At 38.3% G+C, this 15,975-nt stretch overlaps 4 protein-coding genes across 5 annotated transcripts; 2 read left to right on the top strand and 2 right to left on the bottom strand.

Annotated features, from left to right (window-relative positions):
* Window positions 1-664: 664 nt before the first annotated feature.
* Window positions 665-2,693, bottom strand: LOC105952398 (uncharacterized). Of its 2 annotated transcripts, XM_012975940.2 has the most exons (3): window positions 1,212-2,693; window positions 1,047-1,118; window positions 665-929 (listed from the first exon to the last, which is right to left on the bottom strand). In XM_012975940.2, exons 1-3 carry the CDS (start codon window positions 2,289-2,291, stop codon window positions 924-926), a joined length of 1,158 nt encoding a protein of 385 aa, XP_012831394.1. In that variant the 5' UTR covers window positions 2,292-2,693; the 3' UTR covers window positions 665-923. The 2 variants fall into 2 exon arrangements, with proteins under 2 accessions (XP_012831394.1, XP_088669958.1); XM_088813832.1 differs by lacking the exon at window positions 665-929 and having other exon boundaries at window positions 1,041-1,118; window positions 1,212-2,675.
* A 1,090-nt stretch (window positions 2,694-3,783) lies between these two features.
* Window positions 3,784-4,949, top strand: LOC105965379 (uncharacterized). The gene is made up of 2 exons (XM_012989922.2): window positions 3,784-4,234; window positions 4,343-4,949. The coding sequence occupies exons 1-2, from the start codon at window positions 3,959-3,961 to the stop codon at window positions 4,850-4,852; spliced, it is 786 nt and encodes a 261-aa protein (XP_012845376.2). The 5' UTR covers window positions 3,784-3,958; the 3' UTR covers window positions 4,853-4,949.
* Window positions 4,950-5,271: 322 nt separating this feature from the next.
* On the bottom strand, window positions 5,272-7,165 carry SHOT1 (Mitochondrial transcription termination factor family protein). Its single transcript, XM_012972766.2, has one exon. It carries the CDS (start codon window positions 7,117-7,119, stop codon window positions 5,410-5,412), a length of 1,710 nt encoding a protein of 569 aa, XP_012828220.2. The 5' UTR covers window positions 7,120-7,165; the 3' UTR covers window positions 5,272-5,409.
* Window positions 7,166-8,936: 1,771 nt separating this feature from the next.
* Window positions 8,937-15,338, top strand: LOC105952472 (protein ARABIDILLO 1). Its single transcript, XM_012976031.2, has 12 exons — window positions 8,937-10,915; window positions 11,435-11,593; window positions 11,690-11,776; window positions 11,885-12,016; window positions 12,529-12,656; window positions 12,810-12,897; window positions 13,070-13,164; window positions 13,292-13,355; window positions 13,504-13,679; window positions 13,771-13,995; window positions 14,759-14,843; window positions 14,967-15,338. Exons 1-12 carry the CDS (start codon window positions 9,647-9,649, stop codon window positions 15,129-15,131), a joined length of 2,673 nt encoding a protein of 890 aa, XP_012831485.1. The 5' UTR covers window positions 8,937-9,646; the 3' UTR covers window positions 15,132-15,338.
* The last annotated feature ends 637 nt before the right edge of the window (window positions 15,339-15,975 follow it).

Raw genomic sequence — 15,975 nt, forward strand, 5'->3', positions numbered from 1 at the left:
AGTGAGGGGGTTTTCTCAAAGAGCCCCCTTTGTAAATCCCATGTGATAGTCAACTTATTTCACATACTAAATTTGTTTTGATTGAAATACAGTCATTTATTTTGAATGACAAATTACGGTGACCCCTGAGATGAAGTCAAATTACGAAGAAAAATGATCCTTCTTTTTAGGTAATTACAACACAACCACCATCTTCAACTATACATTTTCTTACACGTGTTAAATTGACATACTGGCGGTCGTAATTGCCCAAACAAGAGGGAATTTTTTCGAAATCTGACCTAACCTCAGAGGTGGCCGTAATTTGAATTTGAGAGAGAGATCGGTTTAGCAAAACATGATGAAAGAGATCATGTAATAATCACAAGTTGTAATAGCCACTTGAAATTTATACAAAATCAAATGGGGGTCAATCAACAAACCCCCAATCTTGAACAACACATGACCAATTCAAAACAGAGCAAAGACTCTCTCCTTCATCTCAAAAGTCAAGCCATCCATTATTACTTGTTGCCAAAATATGCGTGTGTGTGTGTGTGTGTGTGTGTGTGTGTGTGTGTGTGTGTGTGTGTGTGTGTGTGTGTGTGTGAGAAACTCAACTATGTCTAGAAGGAAACATTGAACAAACAAAACAGGTAATGAAAAAACACCAAATGAGTAATGAAAAAATGAAAAATCTTTGAGATTAAGATTAAGATTGAGAAGATTCATATTTACAACTGCCACTACTGATAAACAAGAAGAGCTATCTATCATCCAGCTCTTGATTTTTTTTAAGAGCATCTAGAAAAGAAAATTATAAATTCCTAATCGACATTTATTCGTTCCTTTCAAATACAAACTCTGCAGATTGTACCTTCGAACGGCATCACCAAAATTCAGACGAAAATGGCAGCAGCATCGTATTCTCCAGTTAATTGTATCTAACCCTGTATATATATACATATATCACATTCATTCTGTATCAGTATTCAGTAAGTAAGCCAAACTAACTAACACACGGATAATCGAAACAAAGAACTGATTATAACAGATCAAGATTATACCTTCATTGAATTTTCGGATACCTTGTACGAATCTGCGGTTATCGACACCAGCCAAGATCCGGGACAAATAGACTGCAATCGAAAAAGAAGAAAGATAAATATACTTTGTTCTAAATTAGATGAACAAATCACGGGTTAAGAAACACGAACTCAAGATTGGCTTACATCTACTTGTTTCTGTACATTCTTTGCTCTCTTCTTTGGCCTTCGTGCAGGCTTTGATCCAGTGAGAGAGAATATATCCTCCTCGATTTCGTCTTTGGATAGAGATACAAAAACACTCAGTTTCCGCTTCTCCTTTTTCTCACCGGGATTCAATTTATTTTCCATCGATCTGCTGTTCGGATTCTGTAAAGGTGACTCGGCTTTGATTTTTTCCGGCATGGGAATATCGGCGCGGGCGCCGTTGTTTTTCACCGAGGTACCTCCATTCACATTCGAGGATTTCCGAATAGGTTTTCGCGGCCTCAAATTCCATGTCTTGATTTCTTCATCAGTAGCATTGTTGATCTTCCCCTCTTCTCGCATCTGTTCGGCTTCGTCGATTTTTTCGGTGTTACTGTCGGGGGGTTTTGGTGGCTCTGATTGAGGATCTTCGATTGTTTTGTTGTTGCTGTTCTTGCGAGGGGGGATTTTGATTAGGATTTTCGATTTCTTAATTCCAGATGCATCGGCTTCTTTCACCCTGGGTTTCGTCTCGAATTTGTGAGAAGGTCGATCGGAATGTGTCGAATAAACCCCATTCTTTGGATTATCGAAGGGCGAATTCTTCGGATGATGATTTCTTCGGTGCTCAATTGTGGAAGCTTTACCCTTGCCTGAAGGCTCCGGCGGCGGAGCCAAATCAGGGCTGGGGAAGTGCCGTACACGATTACCGCCAGCACCAATTGGTGAGGGTTTCACAAACCCTCCGACTTGATACGATTTGGATGATTCTCCGCCGGTCGGAGACTTCTTTCTCAACTGATCCGAATACTTCCGCGGCGGCGGCGGCGACGCCGCCGCAGCAGCCGAATCTCGCAGCGGAGACTGATACCGAGGCGGGGTCGACGAGACGGAGTCCCGGAACGGAGACTGGCGGACAGGAGAAGCGGAGGAAGGGCTAGGTCTCCTCGACGGAGATTTGACGGAGCGGCGGCGGCGGTGGGGATGGCCGCCGCTGGATTGACCGTCCTTGTTCCATCGGAGATGCTGCAGGGTAAAATTGTGCAGCGTCTGAGATTTCGCAGGAAAGGGGGACGCCATAGCAGTAAAACCAACCAACGCTCTTCAAAACGGCACCGATGGATTTCAGATAAAACCGTCACCGGCTAATTCCACCGGATTCACAAATCGAAAAAGGAGAGTAAAAAACCCCTATATGACGCGTGATCGCCGGCGAAGTTGCATCGGAATAATGAATTTCACACACACACACACAAATCGAAATCCGAATAAAAAAAAGTGCATGTAAATGTGGGTGTTTTGAGTGGGTGGATGCAGTAGTTGATGGGTTAAATGAATTGAACTCTCAGAAGAAAGGATCTTTCCATGAGAGAGAGAGAGAGAGAAGAGAGAGAAAGAGAGAGAGAGAGAATAAGTTTGCAGAGAAGAGGTGAAAGGGCAGTGAGGTGGAGAAGAAGAAAGGTTAAGAAATATTATATATATGTATATATATATATATATATATATATATATATATATATATATATATATATATATATATATAATATACATACACACACATACACAAAGGCACACACACGACTCAATCGAAGGAAGAGGGATTTGTGAGCAAATTCAGTATTTTGCCCTAATTAGGTTAATATTCAATTAAATTGATTTTTATATTCCTAGTATTTTTTTTTTTGTAATTTAATAATGCAAATAATTCATTTTGTGAAATAAAAAATATTATTTTTTTGTTTGCTAGTAACTTCACATTGAACTTCTTGTAACTTGTTATATTATGTTGATGGGAAAAAATGCACTTTTCGTTCCTTAAGTTGATCTTAATTTCACATTTGGTCCCTTTTGCTCATAAAAAAAATTTGAGTTCTTCGTGTTTTAATAATTTAACATTTTAGGTTATTTTCTTCAATTTATTGTTAGTTCGTCAGTTAGACAGTGATGACTACATGCTTGATTCTGTTAGTATTAATGGAAAATTTATATAAAGGATTAAAGGTGTTGAATTATTGAAATATGTGAGACTAAGTGCTTTTTGTGAACACGAGGGACCAAATGTGAAAATAAGAAATTTGATGGACCAAAAATGTAATTTTCCCTATGTAAATCATATCATCGAGTTTGGGATATCAAGCATGGGTTCGGGCCAGGAGAATTAACCAGGCCAGAAAGCCCAAAAGCAACTCCGTCTTCGATTCTAATTCCGTTTTCGAGAAAAATCGGTAATTGAAATTTTAAGAACTAGAACAAAAAAACTTATTCCAAAATCAGAACTTTTCGGATCAGTAGCAACGTTTCCACGTTGCAAAAAACGTTTCGTGTCAGAAACTCGAAGACATATGCCGGAAACCTTATAGTACATGTTCATATAGAATATTTATAAATAAACCCTTATACTTTTAATAATTATACGTTTTCCCCAAGTTCCAGTATCCCCATTTTTAGAACATGTCATTTCCCGTATAACCGTTTCCGTGCTATATAGGTATCAATGGATACAAAAAAGTATATTATTTTATGGGCAAATTACCAAAACCCCCCTGAGGTATGCCTAAATAACGAAAATCCCCCCCATGTTCTCGTAATTACGAAAACCCCCCTGAGGTATGCAGACGTCTTACAAATCGCTCTAACGGTGTTAGACTCGATAGAATCTTTTTGATTCTCCCGAATATTCCTCCGATAATACCAATTTTGCCCTTGTACACGAAATTAACCTTAGGGGGGTAATTGTAAGCATTTTAATGTTACGCCTCCACCAATCATCACCATCCACGTCATCATCTTCTTCTTCCTCTGGAAAAAATCTCATGGAGCAAAAGCAGAGCTCCGCCCTACTCCACCACCGCCACCACCTCTATCAAGAACAGACCAATTCTTGGCACAACCAAGACACCCGCCACGTGGACCTCCTCTCCGCCGTCGATCTATCTCACCACTTCCCTTACCACTCAATCCCAAAACCCGAATGGCAATGCAACAGTAGTAGCTTGATCAATAGAGAAAAAAGAAAAGCACAGGTTTCATAATAATAATAATAATAATACTACTTATGTTATTTATGGGATCTGATTTTTTTTTTTTTTTTTTATTTTAATTATTTCTTTCGTTCGTGTTTTAAATCTCAGTTCGATATCGAAGAAAACAACGAAAACATAGTCGAAGCAGAGGAAGAGAAATCGGAGATCACCGCGAAAACCGAAATGGAAACTTCCGGAAACACTTGTTCGAAGGAAAGCTCCAAATTTTCCGAGGTTCAAAAACCTGATTATATTCATGTTCGGGCGAGACGGGGCCAAGCCACTGATAGCCACAGCTTCGCCGGAAACCTACCGGCCGACGTCTCTCAGGTGGAGTCTCTCAAAGTGCTGAATTTCGCCGGAAGCTACTTCAGCGGTCCAATCCCGCCGGAGTACGGCTCGTTCAAATCGCTCGAGTTCATCCACCTCGCCGGAAATTTCCTCGGCGGCGCAATACCGCCGGAGCTGGGGAATCTGAGATTTCCGACGCAAATATCTCCGGCCAAATCCCTAAACAACTCAGCAACCTCACGAAACTCGAATCGCTCTTCCTCTTCAAGAAGCAACTCACCGGAAAACTCCCGCCGGAGCTCAGCAAAATCTCCACCCTCAAAATAATTTCTTTTTCAGCTTTTTTCTTTTATTTTCACATATTTAACAGAAGGATATAATAGACATTTCACGTTTTCGGTTAAAAAAATTCGGTCAACCGTTAGTCAAGGGGGGTTTTCGTAATTACGAGAACATGGGGGGGATTTTCGTTATTTAGGCTTACCTCAGGGGGGTTTTGGTAATTTGCCCTTATTTTATTCACCTATAATATAAATTACATAACGATATTGATATATAATAAGTGTAGTTTTCTGTGAAAAAAAAATTGAATCTTTTTTTTTTGAATCATTTACATAAATTAAAATCCGATCGAAATTGTAGTTCCATATATAAATTCCCAATGCCGATAAAGAAATTGAAAAAAAAAAATCAAAAATCCAAATTTTCGGAAATTTGGAATGAAAATATTATTCCAAAATCGAAAATTTTCAAATCGGAGTCTACGAAATTATTCTCAAAACCATAGCCAAACACATTTTCCCACTATACATGTGTTACAAAATCAAGTTAAAGAGACTCATACAACAAGAAAATATATGCACACAAAATCACCTCCATCAAAACTAGGGGGCCGCCGCCCCCTCTCCACACCCCAACTCACCATCTCTTTCACTCAAACCCTCCTCCCACTTCTTCGCAGCGCCCTCATGAATCCGAGAAATACGAGCCACAAACGCCTTCTCGCTCGACGCAATTATAGTCGAAATGGAATATTCCTTCTCGCAGTAGCCCTTCTCCATCAGCCACCTGTGCAGCTCGAATCTCGGCCTGATTCGTTTCTCCAAATCGTAACACAAATACCCCGGGAAAACATCGAGGTACTGCAGAGAAGAGCCCATATCGCTGCATAGGAATCTTATCTTCTTTTCAAGAATCGATTCTTGCTGGTTCAGAATCTTCGCAGACAGCTTCACCATCGCACAAAGACTCGAGTACTCGATCCCGCATCGGAGTAAACAATCGAATCGCCTCTGAAGTTGGCAGCTACTACTATTTAATAAAAACAACGCCTTTATCGCAAACCTATTTTCCCCAAACCCTATATTGTGCAAGAAATTCAATTTCTTTAAACCGTGAGCGTACGTTCTCTTAGCTCGTATTTTCGTCAAATTGTCCGCGTAGTGCTTGTCCAAATCCTCCGTACAGCTAATCGCGTAACGATCCAAAAGCGACGGGTTCTCGTTTTTCAGCCTCTCGAAAAACCATTCGCCTAAATTAACCGACCTCATAATATGAGGCATATTAGCTATTCGATTCCTTCCGAAAACGTGAGGGTACTTTTTCTCGAGAGATTCAACTTCGGTTTCGTTCAATCCAAAGTGTTTCAAGAAACCCGAAACTGAAATAACCCGACTTTCCAAATCGAACCCGAAATACTCCGGTCTCGAAAGAAGGAACAACCCGATTCGATCCTTTTGTACGTTCAATTTACAAAAGTAGTCGATTTTGCTAATTAACCCCTCTTTCGAGTACTCGACGAAAATCGATTTGCTTCGCCCCATCAATTCGCCGATCTTCCCCATTTCACAACCCAAGTCGTAAAAAGTCTTGATCTTTTCGCAAACATCGAGCATTGAATCCACATTGCCCTCCACGCAACTCAATAAATCGTAATCCAAGAATAGTGTTTTCAAATCGGTTAGCAAACCATCCATCTCATCGTATAGAACCCGAGGGAAAACCAAGCAAATACTAATCACGCAGACGCTGTTGAACCCGTAGAAACCCTTGATTTCGGCAATTTTATTACGCAATTGCCACTGGTCGATTTCGAGCAGCTCTTTACAGAGTGAGCCCAGTTTAATCCATGGGAAACCCAACCCGGCCAGAGCACAAACAACATCGAAATGCTTCCAATCGGAGAGAAAAAAAGTGTTTGGGGGTAAAATGGTAATTTTTTCTTCGGAGTTCAAACCGATGCTTTCTGATAAAAATTCGAGCTCGTTAACTGGGTGGTACCTGAGGAATCGCTGGAAGGAGTTCTCGAAAGTCGCCGGCGAGAAGGGGATTTCCGACACGATTCTGGAGAGAGAATTGGGGGAATTTCTGGCGATGTTGTCGGCGTAGGGGAAGGGGAGAGAGCGCGTGGTGTGGAGGTATTCGGAGAGGGCTTTTTGGGATTCCTGGATGGCTTTAGACCTGTGTTTCCATGGGATTTGGGAGAAGGGTTTGGGGAGGTTTGAAGCGGCGGTGGTGGAGGAGGAGAATCGAGAGAATACGACGACGGCGGCGGCGGCGGTGGTGGTGGTGGTTCGGCGGAGTAGCAGTAACATAGTCTTTTCATGGAGACCAGGGTTTAAGGATTTTTGAATGGGTATATATATTATTAGTAAATTATTTTTATTTTACTTATGCCTCAAGTACATTTGTTAATTATGCATTAAATAAATATAAAAAAAGGTATAAAATGAATTTATTTATTATTATTATTTTTTAAATATTTTAGATTGAATTCACCTAGTGATGTTTCCTTCGGGTTTTTTTTTTTTTTTTTTTTTTTTTTTTTTATAGAAATCGAATTTCGAAATTATTTTTAGAACTTGTAAGAAATAATAATGAAGGGGCAAAAAAGGAATTCTGCAATTACGGTTTGAATAAGAATATATTAGTTTCATTTCGATATTATTATGAGATAAATCTGGAGTGATGTTTGCAAAATATTTTGAAAAAATTAATAGATTTGTTCGACCCTACATCCGGTGATAAACACCGGGTGGGTCTTCTGCTGCCACGTGTCTCTTTTTTGTATTTTATAATATATTCTCCTATAGGGTTTACCTTTAGGGATTTTAGAAAAATAAAAAAAAGGACACGTGCCAGCAGAAGACCCACCCAGTATTTATCACCGGGTGTAGGGTCGAAGGAACCGTAAAAATAGATAAATTTGGAGTGGTGTAGTATTTGTAAAATAAATTTTAATATTGACTTTATTTTAAAACAATTAAAATCAGAAATTAATTTGGCCCATTCAACATGTGTAAAAAATAGATTGTCTCTTATTGGGCTGAATTCTGTTGAAATTTCTTACATATGCCAAGGCGAAGATATTGGGACGAAAGCCCAATAAAAGTTAAATAAGCTGGGAAACTCATCGGAATGAACAGTTTGCGGACGAGACGAAGATCGCCGGTCAATGGAGTGCTAGTTCACTTACGAGTTCGCCTATATGCTTTAAACAATACGTGATGCCGAGCTGATGTAGAGGCTGATACGAAAGATATTCTTTGTAAAAAGATAAGGGAAGAACGTACATCTTGCGTGAAGATCACATAATCAAGATCGAATCCTAGATCAGTCCGGAGACTTCGGGAGAAGGAAATATCCCTTATTCCAACAATTAGATCATTGTTTGTTACCTTAAAGAGGTATATACGATAACTGAAATGTCGTCCAAAATTTTAGTAATACAGTTTTGACTTCGAACGCGATTTTGACCGTCTTCTAATCTGAATTTGGCAAATTTCAAATCACAAAAAATGTACTCCTTTGGAATAGCTTTCTTAGCAAATTTGAATAAGTTGAATTGGATGTTGGTGACAAAGTTATGCATCAGTGAAGTTACAGTTTAAATTTTGGAAAACTCATAACATCAAAATTGTGAGCAATGTTCACTAATACATGCATATTTTTCTCATTTGACGTCCAATTTGGCGATTCAAGTTGGATTTAAAAAGCTAACTCAAATAACTACAAATCACGTGTTTTAAATTTGAGAAAATCCAGCCTAAAAAATGGTCGAAACCACGTTTGAAAACTATAGTGGCATTATCAAAACGAAGTAATTGCACATTTCTTGAATTGTCCAAACACTCATTGATCACCTTCATCACTCCTTATTTGTAAATTGTAATACACTATTGACACTTATAATAGTGTGCGTGTGTGCGTGAGAGAGAAAAATAGTGGACAAATAGTTTTTCGGGTTTTAGCTTCGTCTTCACGGTTTATTCTACGCTACACCGAATGAAATACACTGGTTAGATCTATACCATTCATTTACGCACAAACTCACACGCCCACACATATCCACATTAGTGTGTGTAAATCAACGGTAAAAAAATACCCGATATAATGTAATCACCGGGTGTAGGTGTAGCATAGAAATAATCCGCTTTCACTCACATGTTTGATATACTTGCCTGAATTCTCTCCAACCCTTCCTCCCTTTTCTTTATCTCTATTCTCCCTCCCTACACACACACACACATACATACATATATATACACACACGTATCTATACATCATATGCTGAGGTAAAATGAAATAATCATTTTTTCACATCTGTATCTTGCTATGCATCACTATATAAACGCCGCAATCGATTTAATTGTCAAGACTGGAGCTTTATAAAGGTTTTCCAAAAGGGCCCACAGGGCTAAGAAGAACACATATTTATTTTCTCACTGATTGAAGGAGAAAACGAGTTATTGCCCTTCTTGATTGGGCTGCGCCACAATTTCTTTCATCGTCGATATATCTTTTTTCTTTCTTTTTAATCTCACATTTTCTTGATTAGGGTTCTGCTTAAACATGTAGAGAGTGGGGATTCAGTAATTAGGGCATTGCCAATTTCACCCCAATTTTAGGAAGCTTTAATCTTTTCAGCATTTTGGGTTTTGAAATTTGAAGTTACTATTTATATGGGTGGTATGTTTCTTGATCAATAGTTTTGTTAAAAGTTGTAGTCTTTGATCGATGTGTAAGTTGGTAATTGAGAAAGAGTTGTGCTTTCTTTTGATCATGATTATCAAAATCGAATAGGTTATTGTATTGTGTGTAGTAAGTAAAACTGAATCAAGCATGAGTAGAAGAGTGCGTAGAAAGGTTGTTAGGAGGGGAGTAGAGAAAGTCGATATCGTCGAAAAAGACGAGCTCGATTGGACTAGGTTGCCCGATGATACAATGATTCAGCTTTTCTCTCTCCTGAACTATCGGGACCGTGCTAGTTTATCCTCTACATGCCGAACATGGCGCACCGTCGGTAAATCGCCGTGCTTGTGGCAAGAATTGGATCTCCGGGCCCACAAATGCGACCCCACCGCCACCTCGTCGCTCGCTTCTCGGTGTAAGAATCTCCAGAAGCTTTATTTCCGAGGCCCCGATTCGGCCGATGCTGTAATAAGCCTTAAAGCCAAGAATTTGAAAGAGATTAGCGGTGATTCTTGTAGGAAAATGACCGATTCGACCCTGTGCGTGCTCGCGGCTCGCCACGAAGCTTTAGAGTGCCTTCAAATCGGACCGGATTTCTGCGAGAGAATCAGCAGCGACGCTGTAAGAGCGATCGCGATTTGCTGTCCTAAACTGAAGAAGCTTCGGATCTCGGGGATTCAAGAAGTGGATGCTAGTGCAATCAATGCCTTGGCGAGGAATTGTCCTAATTTGAACGATATTGGACTTATCGACTGTCGGAAGGTGGACGAAGCTGCTTTGGGGAACATCGCTTCGCTTCGGTTTCTCTCTCTCGCGGGGTCCACCAACATGAAATGGAGCTTGTTCGTGCTGCCTCATCTAATCGGCTTGGATGTTTCTAGAACAGACATTAGCCCGAGTAACGTTTCGAGATTCTTCTCGTCGTCACTCAGCTTGAAGGTGTTGTGCGCGTTGAATTGTCCTTTACTCGAAGCGGACCCCACTTTCGTCTATAATAACTATAACCATAAAGGTAAAGTGCTAGTTTCCATCTTCAGCGACATTCTTAAAGAGAATGAAACTAATATTTTCCTGCATTGGAGAAATTCGGAGAAGGATAAGAGATTGGACGAGGTTTTAAATTGGTTGGAGTGGATTGTGTCGAATTCGCTTCTACGTATTTCCGAGAGCAATCCACCTGGATTGGATAACTTCTGGCTCAAGCAAGGTGCGCCTTTGTTGCTTAGCCTTGTGCAGAGTTCGAACGAGGAGGTTCAAGAAAGGGCAGCTACGGCTATTGCAACTTTTGTAGTGACCGACGATGAGAGCGCGAGTATCGATCCTTTACGAGCTGAAGCGGTTATGCAGAATAACGGCTTACGCCTTCTCCTAGATCTTGCTCGATCTTGGCATGAGGGTCTTCAATCCGAAGCTGCTAAGGTAGCTTTAATTTATGTCTCATTTACGTGTATAAACCATCTTCCAACGTGAATTAAGTGTTCAACAACATAAATAAGACACGTGTTTTTGGTGATTTGTTTTCCATTGGATTCGTTTCTTGGACATTTGTTGCTGCTTGAATGAAAAAAACGTTCGTTGGGAGTGTTGAAAATGGTTCGGCTTTAATTGAGCTTCACTTGTTTTGAAGCGGAAAAATTGAGTCTGGCCCAAAAAAAAATGATTTCTAGCCAGATTATGAACCCCACTTAAAATCGTTAAAATTGTAATAATTTCGTATATTTTCAAGATTTTAGGGATTTTACTCCCAAACTCGAAATTTTTTGCTTGGATTTTAATTGGGATTTCATTTTATGATATTGTCACCGTATCCTTGCTCTTGTAATATTTTTTTTTGCTTTGTCGGAGGTACAAATTTCAAGAATTGCGAAATAATCAATTTCTCAAAGTGTTGAAAAGCTCTATCTATTATCAATTCACAATTGATGTTTTTTCATGTAGGCCATTGCAAATTTATCGGTGAATGCTAAAGTTGCGAAATTTGTGGCTGAAGAAGGCGGCATTGGCATTATCGTAAATCTTGCTAGGTCTGTTAATCGATTGGTCGCTGAAGAAGCTGCTGGAGGATTGTGGAACCTCTCCGTTGGTGAAGAGCACAAGGTTTTTATTCTATTTTATTTATTTATTATATTTATTTTTTCTTGCAATATTGTTATATAATTAAATGCTTATGTTGCGAAATAAAATTATTTGTAGGGTGCTATTGCCGAAGCTGGTGGAGTAAAAGCTCTGGTCGACCTTATATACAAGTGGTCACAGTCTAGTTGCGGTGAAGGAGTCTTGGTATGTTCGACATTTTTCAAGATTCGGTTTTTATTATATTTTTTTTATTACGGTGTACCAAAATCGACAGATCACTATTTAATCATTTTTTCTTATGATATTTGTTAGGAACGGGCAGCCGGTGCATTGGCAAATCTTGCAGCAGATGAGAAATGCAGCACTGCAGTTGCTTCCATGGGTGGTGTACATGCTTTAGTGACACTAGCTCGGAATTGCAAAATCGAAGGAGTTCAAGAGCAGGTGGGATTTATTTATTTATTTTTTAAATGAATGCCAATGAATATTATACATTAGTTCAAGGCCGTTGCTTCAACTAATAGGTACACAAACCCTATATTATGTTTCAATATTGTAAAAAAAATAGTAAAATCCCTTGTATCAATGAGTTGTGCACTGTCTTTGTCGGTTTTTTCGGTCTAGAAGTGAGTGGCATTTTTGTGAAATAGTTCGATCAATATTGAACTATATGGTGGCATTTCAAGAAATGCTCATATGATAAACTTCAACACTTAGGCCTCGTTTGGTCGAGAGAGATTAGCCATGATTAACTAAATAGTTGGACTTTATTTGATGTTTGGTAAACCCAATAATTTTCCGGGTCGACCCGTTTTTTTTTTTTATCTATAATTATACCATGAATCGGATCTTATATTGACTAATATTATCTTAGGAACCAAATGAGGCCTAATACATAATGGCACTATGCGTAAATATCATCCGATTAATTAATTGTGGGTCCCATTATTACCCAGGCAGCTCGAGCTTTGGCGAATTTAGCTGCGCATGGTGATAGCAATAGTAACAATACAGCCGTAGGAAAAGAGGCAGGTGCAATTGATGCTCTTGTGCAACTTACTCGCGCACCTCATGATGGTGTTAGGTAATGATATTATTACCTGTCAAAAGTTTCAGTAATTTGATTTCCGTCTTCAAAGTTTTTTTACATGTCGTATGAAAGATTAATTTATTATTATTATTATATGTATATATATATATATATTTTTTTTTTGTGTCTGAATATTGATTGTTATAGGCAAGAAGCTGCGGGTGCATTATGGAATTTATCATTTCACGACAGAAATCGAGAAGCGATTGCCACAGCTGGCGGAGTTGAGGCATTGGTACGACCTTTTTATATGTATTAAAAAAAATATTTGTTGAATTACTTGCCGAAAGCTTCTACTATCATTAAAATATATATATATATATATATATATATATATATATATATATATATATATATATATATATATATATATATATATATTGATTTATTTTTCGTCTTGTTTTTAGGTTGCTTTAGCACATTCGTGCTCAAATGCCTCACATGGCCTCCAAGAGAGAGCTGCGGGTGCTCTTTGGGGATTGTCTGTGTCAGAAGCAAATAGGTAAGCTCGTATATATATATATATATATATTTAAATAAGCTTATGTACTCTATTTAAATGTTCAATTGCATTTGGTGAATATTTAGCTTTTATTTGTTACTAACGGATAATTTTACGTGTAATATAGCATTGCTATTGGTCGAGAAGGAGGCGTGGCCCCACTAATAGCGTTGGCTCGATCAAATGCTGTGGTAATTTTACAAATATTATCTGTATAGATTTTCAAAATGGTCAACACTAGAAACCTCATAACTTTACCCATGCATTTTCTATTAAAGATTCTTGCACATAATTTAACCCTCTTGATAAACGCTTAAATGTTTTATTTATTTATTACAGGATGTGCACGAGACAGCTGCAGGGGCTCTTTGGAATCTTGCGTTCAATTCCGGAAATGCCCTTCGCATTGTAGAAGAAGGAGGTGTTCCTGCCCTAGTACATCTTTGTTCTTCGTCTTTATCGAAAATGGCACGTTTTATGTCTGCATTAGCACTTTCCTACATGTTTGATGGAAGGTATTCGATTTTTATTTTATTTAAAATTTTAGTGTCGGCTAATTTTATCATTAAGTAAAAGAGAGTTCGCATTTTTTTTTCGTTTGTGCAGAATGGACGATATTGCCCCTACAGGAACAACGTCGACTGAGGGCACTTCCAAGAGTGTGAACCTAGATGGGGCTAGAAGAATGGCACTGAAAAATATCGAAGCTTTTGTTATGACATTTTCTGATATTCGAGCATTTTCTGCCGCTGCTGCTTCAGTGGGTCCTGCTGCGTTAACTCATGTAACGGAATCTGCTCGTATCGAAGAAGCAGGTCATCTGAGATGCAGGTTCTCTCTCAAATCCCATTTTTTTTAGTAGTTTTCTAAAACTTAGAGGGGTTTAAATGTAATCATACGTAACTTTCACGAGGGTAGAAACGTCATTTCGTGATTCATGGGGTGGAGTTTTAGCCAAATCAAATCTTCATGGGGGGTTTATGTAATTTCTCAAACCTGAGGGGTCTAGGTGTAATTTACCCTTTTTTTAAGTAGTCCTAGTCTAGTATGGTTTTACTTTTGGTAATGTTAATTTTCTAAACGTAAAATGGTTTAAATGTAATCATACGTTACTTTCACGAGGGTATAAACGTCATTTCTTGAATTTTAGGCTGCCAAATCAAATCTTCGGCGGAGGTTAATGTAATTTCTCAAACCTGAGGGGTCTAGGTTTAAATGTAATCATACGTCACTTCTGTATATATATATATGTATGCATGTATTGCATGTTGTTTATGAACCGTTGAGCTTTTTTCTTGAATTTTCTTCGTTCTCTATAAATCCAACTGATTTTTCTATTCTTCTCTACAATATGGCATTATATACATTATACAGTTAAACCTCTATAAATTAATATAGTCGGGACTAGTGAAATTCTATTTATTTAGCGAAATTATTAATTTATCGAACTAATAATTTAGTACGTTTTTACCGAGCCGGGACCGAAAGAAATTATTATTTAAGCGAGCTTATTAATTTATCGAGGTTCTACTGTATATTGTTTTACATGTGCAATTTTCTGCTGATTCTTTTTCTTTTATTTTATTTACTCAAGTGGAGCTGAAATCGGAAGATTCGTTGCTATGCTACGAAACCCTAATCCTACACTGAAATCGTGTGCTGCATTTGCTCTTCTTCAGGTATTAGATGAATCACATTAATTCTCCTTGTGCACAATGTGCTCGTGTGTGTGTGTGTGTGTGTGTGTGTATATAGCGTATCGGAACTGTCTAGAATTTTTGCTGACTTTTTCTCGACGGCAGTTCACAATCCCGGGGGGACGGCATGCGATGCACCACGTAGGGCTTCTCCAGAAGGCTGCAGCTCCACGGTTGCTGCGTGTGGCTGCGGCAGCCGCAGGTGCACCGATAGAGGCCAAGATATTTTCTCGCATTGTTCTTCGTAATTTGGAGCAGCATCAGTCTTGAATCTTAGGTCGGAATATACATAAATTATATCTCGAGAAACGGGGGTCTCGTCTCGTATATAAATTGAAGGCCGGTCCCAGTGAAGGTTTTTGGTTTGATATATATATATTTTTTTAGTTACATTTTTTTTAGCCTGAACTCTGTTTTGCTGAGTTTTTTTCTTTTTTGAGTCTTTGGTTTTTCTGATGCTGACGTGGAGTTGTTAAAGATTTAGCTTTTGAGCTTTGTGGGAATGTCAAAGCAATTGGCTCTTGCTTAAGTTAGCAATTAAGCAGATATTCAGAGTATGTTTGGCTAAGCTTATAAGTTGTTCAAAATATGTTATAAGATGTTTAATAACTTATAAGCTCTTAAAAATTGTTTGGCAATATTTTTATAAAAGATCTAAAATAATCTTAGTCAAACGGGCTCTTAGAGGGTGTTTTGCTGAGCTCATAAGCTGTTAAAAAGAGTTTATAATTTTTTCAAAAGTGCTTGGTAGTTTTTTCAGAAAAAGATTAAAAATTCAAAAATAGGCCGGTGGAGAGCAAATAAGAATTTTTTGATGTAAAAATTAATTCTGAAAATAAGACGTAAGAGTTTATCAAAGCTTATCAGTTATTTAGAATAAGCTTGCCGAAACAGGTCCCTTAGACTTATATTTTGATTTTTTGTATTTTAGTTTCAGAAAGTCTTAGGTGGTGTTTGCAAAAGATTTTTGAAAGTGATTATGAGCTTTTTTTGCTCATAATCTGTTTTCAGATGTTTGCAAAATCAATTTTTGCTTTTGCTTCTCTTAAAATAATTTGTTTTAAGATTTTTTTAAAAGCACCGCTAACCTTACTATTTTATTTAAGTTCATTTT

Source organism: Erythranthe guttata, chromosome 14 (genome assembly GCF_056151865.1).
Source record: "Erythranthe guttata isolate IM_541 chromosome 14, IM_541, whole genome shotgun sequence".
NCBI lineage: Eukaryota > Viridiplantae > Streptophyta > Magnoliopsida > Lamiales > Phrymaceae > Erythranthe > Erythranthe guttata.